Source organism: Hesperophylax consimilis, chromosome 23 (assembly GCF_061612785.1).
Source record: "Hesperophylax consimilis isolate HC1 chromosome 23, BYU_Hcon_1.0, whole genome shotgun sequence".
Lineage (NCBI taxonomy): Eukaryota > Metazoa > Arthropoda > Insecta > Trichoptera > Limnephilidae > Hesperophylax > Hesperophylax consimilis.
In genome coordinates, this window is record NC_142858.1 from 10,632,612 (window position 1) to 10,654,296 (window position 21,685).

At 35.9% G+C, this 21,685-nt stretch overlaps 1 protein-coding gene across 3 annotated transcripts; it reads left to right on the plus strand.

The window, feature by feature from the left end:
• Positions 1-718: 718 nt before the first annotated feature.
• LOC149412315 (ribose-phosphate pyrophosphokinase 1-like) lies at positions 719-21,259 on the plus strand. 3 transcript variants are annotated; one of them, XM_089646055.1, is made up of 6 exons: positions 720-971; positions 1,680-1,863; positions 4,180-4,248; positions 10,119-10,541; positions 11,094-11,228; positions 20,330-21,259. In XM_089646055.1, exons 1-6 carry the CDS (start codon positions 748-750, stop codon positions 20,420-20,422), a joined length of 1,128 nt encoding a protein of 375 aa, XP_089502181.1. In that variant the 5' UTR covers positions 720-747; the 3' UTR covers positions 20,423-21,259. The 3 variants fall into 3 exon arrangements, with proteins under 3 accessions (XP_089502184.1, XP_089502181.1, XP_089502182.1); XM_089646056.1 differs by having other exon boundaries at positions 4,183-4,248; XM_089646058.1 differs by lacking the exon at positions 4,180-4,248 and having other exon boundaries at positions 719-971.
• Positions 21,260-21,685: the final 426 nt, after the last annotated feature.

Here is a 21,685-nt window from a genome sequence, read left to right on the forward strand (position 1 = left end):
CAAGGGGGAAATATAACGACATATTAAAATTTCGTTCTCTTATTACCATAATAATATTTTACGCGTGTACATTTCTTCGAAATATAAAACATCTGTCATGCGCAAAAATAACTGTACTCAGCAGAACTTAAAATAATGTACTGATTACGTGTAAGTATTATTGAAAAAATATATTTGTTGAGTTGTACCAAAAAACACAAAAATAATATCTGTAAGCATTATTGATATGAGATATTTTGTGTAATATAAACAAATAATGTGCAGATACGGCAACAAAACGAATATTGCCTACGGTTGCATAAATATTTATAATTATATTATTCTGTTTTTGATAAATCTTACAATATTTTATGGTGACTTACTTTCGTGATTTTAATTAATTGCGCTTGAATTCCCTCACCAAAGAGAATTGTCTGTTTATAATGAGGAAGGCTATTTTTATTTTTCTTAATAACATGTAAAAATTGTATATTGTTTGTAAAAAATACAAATATTATATATAAAAAAATAATAACGTCACGATTGTTGCAACTGCAGCTTTTCCCAGAATATTTCGAAATTTCGCGAGATGTTGAACAATTGAACAATTTTGAATACAAAACCTTTTGAAGTGAAAATTTACATAGATTTTGTGCTTTTTAACTTTTCCCTAAAATTACGTTTTCTCCCTTAGATATAGGGAAATTATCTAGACAGTGCGGTGTTTGTTTATAGTAGTCATTTGATTTATCGCTGGCCAGAAGACATATGAATCCAGAAAGCAATCAAGCCGCGCGGGTCGCTGACAGCTCGCTTCTCTCCGCTAGCGCAGTCCGAGTCCGAGACAAGCTACAGAAGCTCGCGAGCAGGATGCCTAACATCAAGGTCTTCGGCGGTTCCTCGCACCCCATCCTGGCACAGAAGATCGTGGACAGGCTCGGAATCGACCTTGGCCGGGTCGTGACCAAGAAATTCAGCAACCTGGAGACCTGGTGACCTTTTCATTTATGTTTTATAATTTTTAAGTAAAGTTTTCTTATCGCCATGCTGAATTTTCTCACACACAACAACTGTGGGGAGAGGAAGGCAGGAAAATCTTTCTCAATTATTTCGATGTAGTCATTTAATTTTTAAAAAATATTTTAAAATATAATTATATTTGTAAGGAATGAAGGTTTTCGATTTTTTTGTCTAGTTTTAGCCAACAATGCCTATGAATGTCGATAGATGAATAGGCACATTAGCTATCATGGATGAATAGCACAAATTAATGTAAATTCTTTGTTTATTGTGCAACGGAAATAATTATAAATTGATACTTCTATTCTTTCTACTCTTGCTTGATATGCCAAGTCCCAAATATTTGTTTATTATGTAACGGAGATAAATATAAATTTATACTTCTATTCTTTCTACTCTTGATATGCCAAGTCCCAAGGCCCAAGCTTCTCATGTTTTGTATTCATTTCAGTTTCTTTCCTTTCTGCCAATATAATTATTTTAATAAAATATAATGTACTTGTAATCATCAGTTGTTTTAAAGTGTTGATTCTTTTTCTCGAATTACGGTGGTTTGGTCACGGATTTCACAGTTATTTAGGATTATCACTTTTTACACAATAATTAAGCGGATATACTTCCTACTTTCTTTAAGATTTCCTTTGCACTAAGTGTTGATATGGTTGTGTTGCTGTCCACAGCGTGGAGATTGGCGAGTCCGTGAGGGGCGAGGACGTGTACATCCTTCAGAGTGGTTGCGGGGACATCAACGACAACCTGATGGAAATGTTCATCATGATCAACGCGTGTAAGATCGCCTCGGCGTCCAGAGTGACCGCAGTCATTCCCTGCTTCCCTTACGCTCGGCAAGACAAAAAAGACAAGGCAAGAACTTACTTATCAACCAATTACTTTGTTCAGCCTTGGCCCTCTTTTAAGGGACTTTTGCCGGGATTTATATTTCAAAAATGCCATTTTAAGCGGTTTTCTCCCAAGATATTTTCTTCTAAGGAGGTATATAATTTACAAAGCTTTTTCTGCTATGTTTCTCTCAAAGATGGTTTCTTTAAGAGAAACAAACCACAGTTTTTTTGTTTCCTTTTCGTTGCTTATAACATAAAGTTTTTTTTGAGAGGGCTTTCTTTCCAGATTCTACTTCCACAGTTTTTCCTCCAATATTACTCTCAGAAGAGAACCATATTCGACGGTTACCCTTTATTCAACTGGCTCCTTATAAAAGTGTTAGGGGACGTACTTGACTTACTTTAACACATGATTCCTAACATTAGTACTATTTGAGTATGTTTTATTTTTAAATTGATGTTTAAAGTATTATCCCGTTAAATTAAAATTAAGCAGTTTGTCAACAAGATGCATTTGTTCAATTACAAAGTAAATATGTATACATAATATTATTACTAATTATAAATACACATAATATTATTACTACTTATAAGATATTCAGATTTGTATTATTGGCACACATAATCTAAAATAACACTAAATCTACATGCTAATAAATAACAACTATTGATTGATAGTGATTTTTATTTTTTATTTTAAATACATAAACGGCTATACTGCCTTTTATAAATAAACATATAATAGAGTACAAAGTAAGAAAAATAATATTATTACATTACAGTAGTTTTAAACTTAAAAATAACATACAATTATTTTGTGTATCACAACCAAAAATAACAAAAAAAGAACAATGAGAAATATCATCATTTCATTTCAACATGTCCATATTGCGTATATAAAGTTACATTATGGAAAAATAATTTTTGAGTGCATGTTTATATTGCGCTAATTTTAAGAAATAAATGACTAGTATAAAGTATTTCTACTCATGAGCAATGTTTTCAGCATATTGAATCTATTTGGGAATTTACAATTTGTATGTTACTTGGCAACATGTGGAACATTTTGGGCACGTTATATTCTTAGTAAAAACTGTTAGTTCTTAGTAATAAATTTTACTTAAAATGTTAATGAAATTTTAACCTCCTGTAAAATGCATATTTTTTTCCAACAAAAAACATGGAAAATCAGTAGGAATTGGACATCTAGGGTCGGTGTGGAGGGCTGGGCATTTCAAAAAATGTAAAAAACATTTACATTTTTTACTCAAAATAATGTCAGGAATCATTGGTTAAAGTAAGTCATGTACGTTCCCTTAAAACACCCTGCACAAATATTATGTTTTGTGTCTTCTTCCGGGAAGTATGGAATTTTTATCATAGTGTTGTTGTTATGCTTAGAAATTTTAATTTCACACGTTGCGAAATAAAGATGGCGCACTAACTTTATAAAAAGTCACAACCTTATCTATTTTGATGAAACTGCAATAATGAAGTCTAACACGTTTAATAATTCTTTTATTATGCATTTCAAACATTTTAATTTTATTTACCTGACAATATTGTATTTTATAAAAATGTGATTTAATAATTTTACTGAACATGAAATTTCATCGATTTAAAAAGTTTATAATGTACATCGTCGACGAATAAATAATACTGCCAGGGCACCCCCACATTTTATGGAAGTCAATAAATTGTTCCAGAGCTCACAGCAAAGAAATAAGCAATATATTCGGTGTGAAATATTGTAATCCCAATTACTCGTATTTTTGTTGGTTAAAAAGTGTGATGTTTGAACTCGAGTATCAATATTATATTATCAAACGGTGAATGTGAGAAAGGTGATTTATGTATTAAATTAGCTAATTATGACTGGTCCTACCGAGGAACGAAAATAGGTCCGACGACGCACGGTGAGATCGGCGGTTGTCTGCAAGGTGAAGGTGTCGCTAGTCTGCAAGTTAGGTGGGACTGTTTGGCTTTCAGGTGCAAGAATCTGTGGCCAGGTGGATGGCCACAGGTTTATAATATCAGGAATAATAGAAGGGGGTGTGTGAATGCGGATTGGGAAAGGAGAGTGTGACAAGACAGATTATATATGGCTAATCATTTCCTCTGCTTATCCCCTGTAAACACGTGATAGTACGCAATGATATGTGGTTAGCGTCGTTTCTCATTTCGTCCGATCGGGCTCTGCGGGGTTCATTCTTATCATTTTGAGCTATTTATGTTTTCTCCTAATATTTTGATATTTACAATTCGAGAAGTATTGTTTATTCGTCGACAAAATTACAACGTTTTCAAAAATACGTAAAAACATTGTAGTAATATTTAGCAGAGTATTGGAGAGGGAGACTGGGACCAGACCAGCGGGAACATGAAGTCCAACGAATGGAAATTTCGGGTAATTTGAAGTCGCATGTTTTCTAGCACCGGTGATAAGTACGCTTGGTGAGTTTATTGCTGATTGCTGGGTACTAATCAAGATGTTTGAACCTCTGTCGCATTTCACTGACGATCAAATGGACGATTAACGCCCTTTCGAATTTTGAACGCCCCCCATTAACTTTCGATTCTCAGCCTGTTTCAGCTTTTGAAAAAAATTAGATACATAAAGTATTATATCGTTACCGTTATGCTTGACTGATGATTAAAAATTGATCAAACGCTGAAACGGGTCGTGAGTGACCCGTTTATCGTGGACCGTACAAATGTCAATAATTGAAAGTGACGAAGGTTGATACAGCCCAACCTAAGTGATTTTACTGGGTGCAGAAATTCATCATCCTAACAATTTAATAGCACACAAATTCTCCTGCCGGATTCCTGCAGCTGGGAGCTGCTCTGTAACCTCTCTTTCTGTCGCATATGTCGCCGTTTAAACCTCTCCCTGTTTCTCAAATACGACGCATAAATCGGATTTTCAATAGAACTATAAGCGCTTGAAGAATTAACCGTTTTTGCATTCAACTCCATAAAATTCTATCCATAATTTTTAAAAATATATTATTTTTATAGCAAATTATTCCTGAATAGATAGACCTACAGAAATGTGTTGTTGGCGTGTCTACTTGCCCAACGTTATATCTTTTTGCCCTTACTTTTGATGAGATTGGTAAAACATTTTCATCAATATTTCGAGTAGATAAACAAATTCATTTACATAGTACTTATAGTCCAAAAGGTCGTATGAACACTATTGGGGACATCAGTTTTCTATCAGTCGGTATAGATCACATTTTGAGGGGTTATCCATTCAGTGAAACTAACTCAATAATCATGGCTTTTAATTTGAATTTAATGATTAGAAATTACTAGGTCCCAAATCAAGGTAAGTTAATTAAGTGATAATATATTACAAAATAATAACAATAATATTAAAAATACACTATTCCCGATGAATTCAATAAAAAAAATCAATGAAGAGTGCATATAGATTTTAAAACATACTAGACAGATTTTTATTTGAAAAATATTTTATAAATACATTACATTAAGAAAGATTTACAGAAGTTCTATTAGAAGAGAGTTCCAAAGAAAGATTGTGTCATTGGGCTGAAAACTGTTGAGAAAATATCCTTTAATAGCTTTTGCCATTGTTTAATGTTTTAGGTTACTAGGAAATACGTTGTTTTGCTTATACGCGATGTATTGTAATTACAAATTTAGTCGTACGAGTAGATGACGATTTGTTTATTTGAGTTTGTGATCGTGTTTTGTGCTATAACGTTCTAATTACTGGTGAAAAGATTTTGTGATAATAGTTTTCACATTTAGGCTGGGGTGTTTCAAACTCCACTACATTTGAAGACCATCAAATCTACGATATAACCAAATAGCCATAATGAATTTTGGTCCTAGATCAGCCAAGTATAATAACGCGATGGAGGTTGAAACATCCCAACCTAAATTAATTCAATATTTTTCCAACCTCGAAATTAGCCACAGTGCAATGATTATAATTCTCTCGCCATATAGTGCAATATACGAATATGGGTCAAAGAAAATGTGACAACTCTGCCATAATATTATGAACAATGACGGCGTGGGTCAGAAGTTTATCTGGTGCTCTAGCGTAATTACGCTGGAACTCCTACGTCGGTGTTGGTTTGTATCATCTCGAAAACAAACAACACTAGATTTATATGAATCAACAGATGCACTGTAATCGCAGTACTTGTCTTCGAATTTTTCATATTTTATACGGTGGACTGTAATCTATATTATAGTTTTGAAAGTGATGACAAACACAACAGAGGAATAGCGTTGTAAAAATTGAATATGGAATGCACACCAGTCATTGATGTATTATACATGATTTTCCAATAAGAGGTGTTATTTTGATATTCAATCGTAAAAGATAAATGGTTTCGTTGCTTGTGTGGCACGTAGCGCCGTCTCGTTGAAAGTAAACGTTGTCCAGATCAATACCATCCAATTCCGGCCATAAAAAATCATTGATCATCTCTCGATAGCGTAATCCATTCACCGTAACTGTTGCTCCAGCCTCATTTTCGAAAAAGTAAGGTCCAAAAAAGTGACTCCACCGGACCATAAACCGCACCAAACAGTCACACGTTGAGAATAGAGAGGATTTTCAACATTAACTCTTGGGTTTTCCGAGCCTCAGATGCGACAATTTTGCTTGTTGACGAAGCCACCGAGGTGGAAATGGGCCTCATCACTCAAGATGATTTGCATTTGATTCACTCAAGTGAATTTTAATATTTTCAATGCGTTGTTGAAGCGTGTATCGTTCCATTTTTATTAATAACGTAGTTTTTACTTGTCAAATGTTAAAAAATGACAGATTTAAAAGTAACATCTACCGAAATAGCGGGCTATTCAAATTAACACCTCTTATTGGAAAACCCTGTATTTAAATGAGACAATGAAGCGAAAATTTTTTTTTTTACTTTTTTACCTCCTTTTCTACGGTTGTTGGTGTTAGATGTCTTTATTATACCTACTTTATTTTTTATAACATTACAGAGAGAAAAAAATCACTCAATATGAATACCTATCAAGTTTGCCGGCATATAGCGGGCGATTGGTAATCGTGAACAAAAGTGACCTAACTAGGGTTGCCGATGCACACGTTCTAAAATACCCACCATAGGTGCTGATATTCCAGGGAAGAGAGAAATAACAATTCCCACAAGTTCCATTTGCAATTCTAACTCGAAAATTAAAGAAAATTCTATTGAAATTTATTTTTTTATTATCTAGTCAACACCATCTTATTAATAACAATGTTATTGTCTAGTCCACCGCTAATCGTGTTCTTATAGTGAAACACGCTGCGACGAGATATAAATACACAAAAGCGCCTCTAATTCTATAGCTGTACGACTCCAACACTGTCAGAAAAGGACAGGGGATGGACAGCAAGTTAAAAGGGACGCATACTGTTGCGTCAATATGCACTCTAGATTCTTGGTCACAATTCATAATATATCGCTGATCGTCAAGCACAGAATCTTAAAAAATACTATTGCAGATAGAAGAAAAAAAAGATCTCAAATGCTTAAATCCATTGGGACTAGGGTCAGAACCTCCTAGATCATACGGCCGGGAAACCGAATCAAATCAGCCTCCTAACTTGTAGGAAAGAACCTCCAAAAAACTTACTTTTATTTTTTTTTTTAAATGAACTAAAACATTACAAGATCTTTTAGTAAATCAGAATAATTTGAAAAAAAAATAAAACGATTTTTTTTGTAAAATCCCATACAAGTTAGGAGACTGCTTTGAATGAGTGTCCCGGCCTTGTGATCTAGGAGGTTTTGCTAGGGCACCCCCAATTTTGGGATATGTTGCGTGGCTAATCTTAGTGGGAAAGAGAGGAATATGGTGAAGAGGAAGGTTGGAAGAAGCTAATTACATGGCTATTCAGGCCTCTTCACCAAACATGGCTAAAGCCTTCGTAAGCACAGTTTTATTTATGAATGGTGGTCTCACTAGGGCGATACAGAGAACACCGAATAAATATTGTAATTCCTACAAGTAATTTGAGAGACAACTGATTCTCCATTTTACGTAAGACGTTTCGACTCCATAGCTCTGGAAAGTAAAAAAAAATCATTATCCGTTCTAAAAAGAATTTCGTTATTTGAATAATATGTGTGATCAAGTAAACAAGGAAAATCTTACCTCGGGCATTTTGACATCCACACAACACACTTCAATCAGTGTATCTCTTCAGTGCCTAATCTAATATTTAGCGTTCGGTCTTGGTTTTTCATTGTGCTTTGTTTTTTATCTTCATATATTTATCACATTTTTCATTACACGTTGTTCCTTTTTGTAAATTGGTTTTCTCCGATTCGTCCACCGCTTGATTTGGAAGTCAGTATGTCACATAATCATACGTACCTATATAATATGTTATATTATAGAGGAGAAATAACCTATTTATGCACATGTTATTGTTACATTTTTCTACACATCATTAATAGCATTTTCATAGTACATCTTCTTATAAATTCCATCCTGAACGCCCAGAGATGAGAAAGCATGCTGATTTTATTTTCATTTCATTTCATTTCTACTTTTGTCGGCCAGGGGTTAGGTTAGGTTAGGTTGGGTGTTAGGGAGATGTTTATATCGCCGGGCAAAACCGAGTCTTGCGTAGCAAGCGTGGCAAGGCAGGACGATGCTTCATTCGGCCAGCCTCGTGACTCGTCGGCTCTTTACACCCAGCTGCCAAAACGTGCGGCATTTGCTTCTATTCTCACTAAAATTGGCAATGCATCTATTTATTGGAAGTAATTTTAGTATGTAACTATTTATTTGTGTACATTTTAATTACAATCAAATAATAGTATAATTATTAAGCAATAATTATTACCCTGAAACACTATAGACATTTAAAAAATCTTCAGAGAAAATATACATGCCGTCGACGGGAATTGAACCAGCAGCCTTCTGACTGCTGGTCAGGTGCTCTACCAATTGCGCTTCGTTGGCTTATTCGAAACCGTAGCATTATTAATTATTTATTGGTATTTTTCATTCAACAATTATAGCTTCTTAGATATTTTTCACTAGAAAACAAATTTATTTTTGTAGATGCAAAAACGCCTTCTAGATGGAGTCGTGATATGTCACGATATGTTGTGTCTTCGTGATATGTTACATCTTCATTTATTGATGAAATATATTAAATTTTCAAATATTAAAATTTTGTATGATAAACAAATATTTATGAATCAAGGTTTATGTGAACAGCACAAAGGCTAAAAAATTATTTTTAAGCAATAATTGTTAGCCTAAAACACACCTGTACATAAAGATTTAACTTTCTTTTAGATTACTGCTTAAAAATAATATGTTTTGTGTTGAGCATAAAAAACCTAATTTTCACTTCCTTCAATATAAATCAATGTTGATGTTTAACATCTTCCAGGTGTTTTGTGACGGCTTTTTTTGCATATATGGTTTCGCGGTTTGAGGGCCTATAATACTCGTGGGAATCGCATGCCAATAATCAATATACCTATTTACCTCCCTTCGGAAAGTTTTCTCAGCAAAATAGCCTGGCATTTCCAAACTTTTTCTCCTCATCACGTACCCCTCCCACTCACTTCATCCTCACAGCATTTGAGATGCGGTACATGCTTTTGCTATTATATATAATTATGGCATTATGACCTTTATATTTCTTAAAGATGAAGTGAAAGTCTGAGCATTTGTGTGTATTTCCGCTTATCATTCAAGCTTCAGCTTCCAAATAAATGGGATATTCCTAAAAGTATCCGTAAACTAAAAAATCTTAAAAAGGTCATAAAATACATTTTTAAATTTTATTATTATAAATAAACTTTATAATTTTATGAAATATAAATTTTTTGAAATCAAACATAAAAATGTTTAAAAATGGCTCATCTTACATTTTTAGTCTAAACACATAATCTAAAACATATTTTTTTCTAAACATGTGGTCGGAGCCTTTGGTTTCACATAAGTGCACATGTCAATTATGCTGTGGTTAACTTCTAATATAAAGCTTGGTGTTTTCTCTTTCTAATACTGTTTATTTTGTATTTCTAACTATGACGGTAAGGGAAACACGACGATTTCAATGAGACCATTATGAGCTGTTCCGAAAAGCGAATAAATTGACTCTACGGGTAATAGCTATTTATTGCCAAAACCAAACAAATTAGCGTAAGGAGTTAACACTTACAAAAGTTTATGCTACCAGAATTTGGCCTAGGTATGAGGTATGTAGTACAAGCACACAGTTATATCTATTGTTGTTTGACTGCGCAGAGCCGAGCGCCGATCTCGGCAAAGCTGGTGGCCAACATGCTGTCGGTGGCGGGCGCTGACCACATCATCACCATGGACCTGCACGCCTCGCAGATCCAGGGTTTCTTCGACATCCCCGTGGACAACCTGCTGGCAGAGCCGGCGGTCAACAAGTGGATCCGCGAGAACATCGCCGGCTGGAAGGACTGCGTGATCGTGTCGCCGGACGCGGGCGGCGCCAAGCGAGTCACGTTCATCGCGGACCGCCTCAACGTGGATTTCGCGCTCATCCACAAGGAGCGCAAGCGCGCCAACGAAGTGGCATCCATGGTGCTCGTGGGTGAGGTCAAAAACAAGGTGGCCATCCTCGTGGACGACATGGCTGACACGTGCGGCACCATCTGCTACGCAGCAGAGAAGCTGGAGGAAGCCGGCGCCACCAAGGTAATTACAAGAAAACAATTTATTTCATACTTTCTTCTTCCCATATTCCTATTCGGGTGAGGCCACTTCTGTGGTCTCCGTCCATTGCGGGCCCATTCTCTCACAGCCTCACTGGATGGGCCGCCAGTATGGAATGCGGAAGTCGGTATTCTATCATTCTTGGTACCTATTTGCCTATGCTACCTCATTGGCATTTTTTGTGGAGACTTGCATATCAGCTTTTTAATGTTTTAAAAATATATGTAACCTATATTACCGTTTTTTTGAAATAGTCTATTATTTGAATTTTGATTTTGTTTTCTTTATTGAATAAATAAATGAATGAATGAATGAATTGGAATCTTCCATGTGGAAATTAAACCATTTCCCGACATTCGATCGAGTGGAAACTCGTTGTCTATAACAATCTATTTATCAACTTAATTAACACGCATTTTAAAAATATTTTATTAATAAATTTTTGCTTACAGCAAAACGTCCATTTTTAACAATATAGTTTTTAAAATAAGTAGTAGTAATAAAGAGTATTTTGTTAACTGATACATTTTGCAGGTTTATGCCATCCTAACCCATGGCATCTTCTCGGGCCCCGCCATCGAGCGCATCAACAGTGCGCCCTTCGAGGCCGTGGTGGTCTCCAATACCATTCCGCAGGAAGGTCACATCAAGAACTGTCCCAAGATACAGGTACCGACAAACTAACCACCACACATTTCACCTTGAACCTCGAACAGTATACAAGGAGTATTAAATATATCTATATAAATACAATATACACGGTAAAACTCTAAGTACAAGCAGGAAACTGGAGAATCTACATCACATTTGGTGTCAATTTTACGGTTTTTTTTTTTGATTTGAGCTATCGTTTTTGAGTAATTGAGTCGCAAATTGGAATTTTTTAGGTCAAATTTTTAAAAAATCAGTCGCCAGGGGTTAATATCAGCCGTGGTCCATGGAGGAATAACGCGTCGAAGGGTACACCCGACTCTAAAAGTTTTTTTTAAACTTGCAAAAAAATAATCTAAATGATCGAAAAGAAAGTGTTTTTCTGGTTATTTATGTTATGTTATGTGTGATGTCGATTCACCTTTTTACCGCTTATAATACTATTCATTCCGGACACAGTGTGGCGTGTACATCATTATAATATTATGTAACGTATTCATTCATACATTTTGCACTTTCAGCCAAAACCGCCTCAACCCAATCCATGACGTTGAATCATGTTGAGCTGATATAATAATAGATATTATAATAGACCCGTGATTATACGGGATATTATAATTGTACGAATTTTGAATCTCATTGCATTTCAAATACAAGCTTGTATTTTCGATTTTTTTTTATTTTGTAACTATATTTTTGGTGACAAATTAGAGAGATCTAATAATTTTGATAATATCAATAGTAATGGAGGGGGGAATTCAGCTACGCCTTACTATGGGGAATTCCACCGCATTCGCCTGTGGGAATATGCGAAATCACAGAAAACCATACCCAGGAAGAAACGGCCGTCTGTCAACTAGAAATAGAGGCGGCCTTCAGTAACATCGGTATATGATGTCCTGCATTTTGAGGTGTGTGGGTGTGTGTGTGTGTGTGAGGGTGTGTGTGTGTGTCTGTTTTTATTTTGATATATACTTATGGAAAGATAGAGAATAAACATACACATAAAAATTATATAAATAAAAATAATATATATGGATAGGGAAGTCGGGATATTAGGAAATACTTACTGCTCGTTGCTTATTTGTCCGCGTCTGAATCTGAGTCAGACCAGGTATGGTCGTGGTCCATTAGGATGTTTTCAGAGCGTCTGTGTGTGTACCTAAAGGTAAATTGAATTGTAATGTCCGATGTCTCGTATGTGTTTATTTTTAAGTCCGAGTGATTTGTAAAAACGTTCAGTCATTCTGTGTGTAAATTTGTACAAAGTCGGTATTTGTTCTCGGTCGTGTCTCTTCAAGTTTTTCTCGTGTTGTATGTGACTTTAATGCACAGATTTTGAAGCGTCTGTAGTTTCGTGTGGTCCATGTGTGAGATACTGCTCCATACGGGTATCGCATAAGACAGTACCGGACGAATAAGTGAGTAGTAGACGAGGAGTTTGGTTTTGGGAAGTAGAGGGCTTCTTCTGTTGAAAATCGGCTTCATCGCGCCAATTGCCTGTCGCGTGCGCACGTGCATCTTAGCTTGGTGAGATTTCCAGTTGAGGTGCGAGTCCATGGTCAGGTCTTTTCTACCGTTTCCTCGTGTAAATGATGGCTTCGGTTTTCAAATTGTTTAACATCAGGCGCCATTTTTTGTAGTACTCTACGAGCGCGTCGAGCGCCCTCTGTAGGTATATAGCGGCCAGAGTTTGTCGTCATCTGCATAAATAGGTTGCATCTCTCGTCTCGAGGGATGTCGTATGTGAACAGGATGAAGAGGAAGAGTCCCAGCAAACTTCCTTGTGGCACGCCTTTTGGAATATCACGCGTTGATGATAGCACGTTCCTGATGAAAACTCTGAAGGATCTATTCTTCAGGTATTACTGTAACAGTCTCGTTATATGGGCGTGTTGGTGCGGTGCAGCTTGTGCACGAGCCCTTCTATCCAAACGGTGTCGAATACCTTCTCTGGATCTAGGAGCGCAGCGGCGGTGAAGCGGTATTTGTTGAACTTTCTTGAGATCAATTCCGCTACTCTTGTGAGTTGGTGGGTTGTGGAGTGCCTCTTTCTGAAGCAGAACTGCTCGTCTGGCAAAGTCTTGTTGTCGTCGTGGTGTGGAACAAGCCTGTTGAGTATAATCCAAAAAGTATGGATAATCTGTTCAAATACCTTATCAACGTAGATAGTAGACTGATCGGTCGGTAATTTGTCGGCTGGGTTCTGTTTTTGGTCGCCTTTGCAAAGGACAGCACGGTCGGCGATTTTCACATCTGGGGGAAATTTCCGGTTATGAGACAGGCATTGAACAGTTTTTTTGTGTAAATGATGGCTTTTTGAGGGAGATGTTAAAGTAAAATGTTGTGTATTTGATCGCTTCCCGGCGCTTTATTCGTTTTCAATCGCTTGATTGTGACTGCATTCTTGCTCGGCGTAGCAAAGTGGATGTCGACAGCGTTCATCTGCTCTAATTCGCTCAGATCTCGTAGAGATTCAGCTACGATTTGGTCCGTAACCTGGTCGCAAAGGCCGTCCGTAGCCGCGTAGGCTCTCTCGAATCCGTCGGCGAGCGTGTCCGCTTTTTCTTGTAGCCACAGCGCCGTCCCTGAGCCGTTTAGTTACGGTAGAGGAGGGATCGTGTCTCAGCGCGCTTACCATTTTCCATAGGGAATTGTCCTTTGGCGTGAACGATGCGACTTTTTTATTCCAAATTTCACGCTTGAAATCTGCAATTTCTTGTTCTTGTTCTGCAGTTGTTGTTGAAATATCGTACATGTGTCGCAGGCAATTTGTGTCCTTGATGAGCGATATAACGTACTCGGGAAGCTTGATTGTGTATGAGCTTACTTATTTGAGAGGTATGTGTGTGTCTTGAGTCGAGTCTCCTATTTTGAAGCTCAGCAGGTGGTCCAATGACAGCTCTTCTAGCGTGCGCAGTGGTGAAAATGTCTTAACATTTTTCTCAAGTACGATGTCGAGGTCGACGGGCAATTTTCAGGGCAGCGGCCGCCAATAGTTACAATAACACTCCTCAGGAATCGGTGCTTCATAATATGACACATAAAAAGTGGAAATAATTGGGTTCCATGACCGTGCTTCCGGTCTTACGTTCCGCATTTAAATCAACATTTTTTAAAAATTACACCTAACCGGTATATTTTTTTTCTTGAAAAAACACCGCTCCCGGGCGGTTAACCGCCAAATACAGCCTTGCTATTACTATTGTGACTTTTCCCCAACAGTAGTAGTAGTTATTCTCCTAATTCGGTACTATTATTCTTTCCTGCATAAAGTACATAAATTAGAAAGCTACAACCTAAATAAATACGCGTTAATTTTCTTTAATTGCATAAAAGCTAACTGGCCTTTTAACTTTTTTAAATACTGCCAAAAACTTATAATAAATGAGAAGAGTATATCTACTTGTAAACGGATGTGGATGTTTTTGTCAATGATATTTTTATACCAAGTTTCAATGTTTAAACCAAGCTTTAAACATTTTTTTGGTATTTTGTTTCATTGGTAACGTAGGCGACATCTTTGGTTTTATTGGTGAAACCATTTCTTGCATTGTATAGATCATGTATTTTATTCACAATGAAATGCTTCTTCGACTTAAATCCTTAAATAAATTATAGATGTCGTTTCTGATAAATTTCCGTTCGAAGTATTTTAATTAGATAACTGTGATTAGCTGTAGGTATTTTGTTTATTTTGTAAAAATTGCCGAAGAGTAGGTCGAAACCATAGAATAAAGAAGAGCACAAAAAACTCTTTGTGGACGGTTTCGTGATCCAAATATCAATCCAATACAAAACTGTTTTTACGAAATTCAAACGGGATGGAGATCTACGTTATCAGTGATAGTAAGACAGAACGATAGGCTATTGGGATAAAGGAACATTTGTTTCATATCAATGGGAGGCATTTCTATTTTTCTTCTTTATTCCATGGCCAAAACTAAATAGTAGCTGCCAGCAAAAAAAACCATCCCCCCATTTTCAATATAAACCACTTTGGGAATAACCGGTCTTTATGAATAAATGTTTTTTAAGCCATAATATTTTTCACTAAATAATAAATCGTCTTCTTCTACATTTTTTATCGAACTTGAGCACTTCACTTCTGTAAACTTTATTAGAAAAATTATTAGAGGAAATATTTATCTTCTGTTGTATATTTTTTTAATCCTTTTTTTTCGAGGACAAAAAACTTCGATGATCCAAAACAAAATGTTATTGATTTATTTATTAACGCATTATATAACGCATAATTTACACTTGATTGGTAATTAAACACTATATATAGTTATTATCCATAAATAAATTTGGGAGGGCGGTATGGGTAACGCCGCCCTGGAAATCATTTATTGGCAAACCATTGTCATAGGTCGCCACGTTTGGTGATTTAGCGGGGGTGCCCGGGTTCATCGGGTGACGTGGGTTCAGGAAGCACCTCGGTTCGGGAGAGGCTGGTTTCAGGAAACCCTCTGACCTCTCCAGCTGCTCTCTTTTGACCCATCGCCCTGCGCCTCGGCGGGAGGTATAGATCATTCGTCCGTCACACTCTGATTCCTAGACCCAAAACTCATACATTTTTCCTTACCAGAACTTCCTCTCCTTCCTTTCCTGACATAGGCGTTGAGGTAAATTATGTTCCTCATTGCCTCCCATGAAGGGTTAGTGAAAAAAAATCTTTTACATAACTGAACTGCTTTAGTAACACCATTTTGTATTTTTAGTGATAAATTGAAATATCTATTGACTAGGTGTAATTATTTCCCTCCATTAGTATTCATATGGGAGTTAGTCCCAGAATTTCTTCTCTGGAATTAATCCCGACTTCTAGTATTACGTAGTGAAAATCCGAAGGCTTATCAATGCAAGCATTTCTGGGCTATGTCTGTCTGACAAATTCAGCATTTCCATGTCATTTGAGTGTTGTAATATAACAAATTTGCAGGAATTCCCATTTAAAAACAGTGTGTAACTTCTATTAAGTGTTAGTCCTAGTGAGGTTGATTCTTATGAGAAAAAATATGATTTATGTACATCGAGAAGCAATAAATCAATTAAAAATATATATATATATTAAAAATAGCACTATGATTTTTTTTAACGCCGCAATCGTTCCTCTATCAGGGGACATTTTTGGGTTATAAAGTCTGTAATACTTTTAACAAATAAAATAGAATCCATGCATTATTATTACTATATATAACTACAACGCTAAATATTGAAGTAATTTGACTTGATTGACTGATCATAAATATGTATACATGCTTAAAAAATTTACTTACTTTAAAAAATAGCCGGTTTAGACAATGATATATAACACCCATAGTAGTAGTCTACTATGGGTGTTATATATCTATGGGTTTAGACGATACCTTCAGTCAGATTCAATACAGATCGTCCTTTGATATGAATTCGAAATGAAAAATATAGTGTTATCTATTTTGATACCGATTTTCGTCCGGTTTAATAGCGGGAATAATTTGAAAAATTTTAATGATCTCTCATTGTTATAACTATTTATATTATGTAGAAATATCGCGTGCTTATTTCGGTATGTATTCAATATATTGTTAAATATACTTCTGGGGGAATAGACGTTTACTACTTATTGTGAACGTATATTTATTAGCTTTGTGAATTTGGGCGTGTATTTTTATTATAATCTTAACATTTTGATACAAATTCTTTCATGTGATCTATGGTTATATTAAAGATGATGCCATTTTTAAATACATCTATTTCATTTTCACTTTTGATTTCTGAAATGAGTGAATTTTCTGAATTTCTGGATAGGGATGGAAATAAGTACCATGTAAAGCTAGCTTAAGGCTGGCCGCATACATACGTTTTTCGTATTCGATTTCCGAATTCGTTTTCCGTATTCGGACATCCGAATGCACGGAATCAGTAGAAAATACATTAACTGCCGCACACGTTCGTTTTAGTTCCGAACGGAACAAATTCCTTACGCACGTTCCGAATGCCAGCCGGTGCGTTCGGAGAAAACGAATGGAAAAAACCTAATGACGTCATGTGGAACGCAGCTATTGCATACAGTTTGTTTGTGCCGACGCAAACGTACGGAAATTTCCATTCGTAATTCAGTGTTGCCAACGGATCTTGACCTAATATCGCCGTTTCTCATACATAAGGTAGCGTAAAGTAGCCGAATTTGCTGTTAGGTGGGACATGTTTAAAATTGATGTTTTTACGTGAAAATAAAAAAATTTCGTAGGGGGGGTGGCTAGAGAATTTCAAAAAAATAAAATTTGTCCCCAGAAAATAAAAAAATTCATGGGGAGGGTGGCTAGAGAATTTCAAGAAAATATAAAATTTGTCCCCAGAAAAATAAATTTCATGGGGGGGGGGGGGGTGGCTAGAATTTTTTCGGCGCCGATTCTCGCTCTGAGTAGCCTAAATGGCGATATATCGCCCTTGTTGGCAACACTGGTTCTGACGTTTATACATTCCGAATGAAGAAAAACGAACGTTTGCGCTAGTCTCACGGAATTCCGAATACGGAAAACGAATTCGTAAATCGAATACGGAAAACGTATGTATGCGGCCAGCCTTAGTTTTGGCTCAAGACACGTCTGCAGCTGGTTGTGTGTAACAATAATAATTATTGCTTACAGTGAAGGGAGCTCACTGTCACCGGTTTGGTGATCTTTATTTTTCTTAATTTATAATACTTGGCGTACATTTGGGGAAACTTCATAATGGATTGATGTCAAAAAATCCTTAAATGTGTGATCTTTACCCATTTGAAAGAAAACTTTTGTTTAGACAAAAATGATCATGTTAAAAAAGTGATAGCATTCCAAATTCCTGATAAAATATTAGTAACCATATCGCTATATCAATATCAATATTTATATGAACACGTGTTCCGCCGTCCTCATACAAAATTCGCTTTTAACAGATGCTTTGTTACGAACTCTGTCAATGAATTCATTAAAAGCCTGCAGTCCCGATTTAAGACAATAATATCACCAGATTTTTAATAAATCAACAATATTTCGAATCAGAAAGTTTTCTCCGTGTAGGCCCCAGTTAGGCCAATGAAATTTATTGTATAAAAAAGTCGAGCGGAAAATCGACTTCGGGATACTCAGACATACCCTCAACGCACTTCTATCGAGTTTTATCTTCAGTGTCTGGTGCTTTATTTGAGGTCCAGTCTCAGCGCAGATAGGCTTTTTTTCATTTTTATGAACTCAAAGGGTGGAACGTTGAAGAAAATTAAATAAAAACCAAAATTTTCTGGCTGTTCAGGTCTGACCTGACAAGTTATTTCAAGTATCGCCATCCTTTCAATTATATTTTTGTTTAGTAAAATATCACTAACGCGATACTGAAAGCTTTCTCCACATAAGGCCGTCGTCCAGTGAGTCAGCAAGGAATCGACATAAACCGAGTGCTGCAAAAACCTGCGCAAAAAATTAAACTTCGCTATAGTAATGTAACATCGAGGGACTTTTACTCACAGGGTCTTAAGGTCGAAACACATTATTAAAACCCGACGCGACCCGATGAAACGCGATGCGTGTTGAGTCGAATCAAATGTATTGTTTTCTTATGACCAGAAACACACTATGAACATCCGACATGGCGTCGCGTCGAACAATACATTTGATTCGACTCAACACGCATCGCGTTTCATCGGGTCGCGTCGGGTTTTAATAATGTGTTTCGACCTTTATGCTGATTGTACACTTGCGAGCCGAAACACGAATAATGTAAAAAGGGATGAACCAACTGCAAACGACGCGAACCGACACTTTATACGCAGTATAAAAGCACTCGGTTTTTGTCAATTCTTCGCCGACCTATGGAGGGACGCCCCAAAGCTTAAAAAACGAAGTATACGTTACAATAGACACCTAATACAAACCGAAACCACTCAACTGAACAAAAAAACACCTGGTAAAATATTAATAATTATTTTAGAAAAACTCATGTTATCCATGCTACTAAATTTTAATAATATATAAATGAAATCCTCAGCACGGGAGATCCCAGTGAGAATATCATTGTCTCTATTTGATGCAAAAAAGGGAGATAATAAAAAATCCTTTTACTATTATAATTATATTGTAATATTTTTGTGTTTGGTTATACAATTTAAAAAAAATATTTTTTGTTTTATATACATTATAACGGTATCCTATTTTTTGGAAAAATTTGTAGGCTTGAAGAACTGGGGAAATGAGGCCAAATATACATACCTACTATAGCTTATATATATTTCGGTAACCGGGTAAATCAGAACATGATAAAATAGTTATAGGTTACACGGAGAAAACTTACTGATATAAAATAGTTTTAATTTATTAAAAACGTGGTCAAATTATTCTTTTTCCTGCTTAAAACGGTACTGCGGGCCTTTAACGAATGAGTTCCTAACAAAGTATCAGTTAAATGCGAATGACGCCTGAATGCAAGTTCTTATAAATATTGATATTGTCGCGATATTTATTAGGAAATACTAATATTTTATCAGGAAATTTACATTTAATCACTTTTTTAATAGGATTTTTTTTCTCGGTGTACGTAATGATTGTTGTTTCTTTGTTCTTTTTATTAACTTAAAGTCCGGTTATTCACAGTTCTATTATGTCATGTACCATTATATTTAATTTAAATGTTGTTGGAATTTGTTTATCGGGTCTGGAGCTCTTCACGATTACCCGCCCTGGTATAAATAACAGATGGATGCTCCTTCAGGATTCTAATTTTTGTTGTTTGTGTAACGACTCTATATTTATTATACGACGAATCTAGATCCCCGATATTCCTGTGTAGTGTACCGGTATTTGCACTCAAATATCGTAGGCCAGAACCAGGGTTTAGGTAGAGCTTATACTCCGCCACAAATGTCGCCACTTATTCTGCTGGAAGCTCATTGTAGGTACTAATAAAAATTTACGCAAATAAACGTGATACGTCATGAACGGTGTTTTTTTTGCACTTTCGATTTCCTGATGATTAAAATAAGCAAACGGCCGGGCAGTTTCTCATCGGCTGCATGCGGGCTGAATTATGCGTCAAGGTCCCGCCCGACTGTGCTATGAATAAATAAATGCATTATTTATTGACTGTCTGTTTGGTATTTGCAGACCATCGACGTATCCATGATGTTTGCGGAAGCCATCCGACGCACTCACAACGGAGAGTCCGTGTCCTACCTGTTCCAGAACGTGCCCTACTAGAAGCGATCCACCCAGTTCATGCGCTTGAGCTATATCTGCCGCAACCAGTATATAGATCACCCCCAATGTGTGATCATTACTACACCGATTAGAAATAAATCAACTTAACTTAACTACTTACTTAACTTTCGACTTATATGCTTATGCCCCAGACTGGCCAATGAAATGGATGTTAAATATTCAGAAAATAAGCATATGCTTTATACCCACATTTAATTTTAAAAACACTTTGTATCGGTTAGATTATAATGAGAAGTAAGTGTTTCAGTTTACTGAAATGGAAAATAATGCATTTTAGTAGCCATTTCGTTAAAAACACATAATTTGACGTCTTTTTTCAACACCATGTTTTGATACACTATAACTTATTTTTATGCTAATTTTTAATTTAAAAAATTCAAACTAATAATAAAACTTTGACATCAATAAAAATGACCGCCAAGTGGAACAATCGATTTTGATTTTAACGAAATACATTATTTTCCATTTGAAATGTATTCCGCCAAAGATTATTGTATACGTATTAGCTTTTCAAATGTCGATAATAATCATGTACATTTTTTGATTGGGAGTAGTTACCTGCAGAAATAAATCCACCAGTGTTTCGTGTATATGCAAGCCTGACGTAAGCGTACTTTAGGCATATTAAATATTAGATTAATTATCTAGTAGAATTCATTTGTCAAAACATGATTAAGGCCGTTTATTAAACATTTGGAATTAACGAAAATAAAAATTCTTGTTGCTTTCATCAATATTCCGATATGTTTATTATCGATTATGTCATATTTTCAAAGTTTAGTGACACATATATTTATTAAATAAAACTTTATTCTCTTACAAGTTGCATTTCAATATGAATTATTTCACCTTATCCTCATTACTGTTTTAAACCTCCTTTGGTTAAGGAAAGAGCTTATCACAAAAAAAATCACGGACAGCCAAACTTATTGTAAATACGCAGGTATTAATGTATGTTATTGACTAGTCAATAGAGAGATTTCGATATAAACATCCCAGCGGTTTTATTGGTTGACAGTTAAACGGTACGCAGGAAATATATTGTTTTATGTGAATGCTGCACGAGTCCCATCTCCCGGAGCAATTTGGATCTATTGTGTTGTTGAAAGGGGTAGACTGGGGAGGGAATGAAACGGGGAAGAGGAATGTGGTGAAGTACCTGGGCTTTCAGATCTGGTCCCAAAACATGGCTAAAGCCATTTCAAGCGACGTGCTTTTCACAAAAGCCATATTCATTGCGAG

Coding starts and splice junctions, on each gene's coding strand:
- LOC149412315 (XM_089646055.1), top strand. CDS start 748: ATGAATCCAGAAAGCAATCAAGCCGCGCGGGTCGCTGACAGCTCGCTT. Junction 972..1,679: donor TTCAGCAACCTGGAGACCTG/GTGACCTTTTCA, acceptor TGCTGTCCACAG/CGTGGAGATTGGCGAGTCCG. Junction 4,249..10,118: donor CCAACGAATGGAAATTTCGG/GTAATTTGAAGT, acceptor TTGACTGCGCAG/AGCCGAGCGCCGATCTCGGC.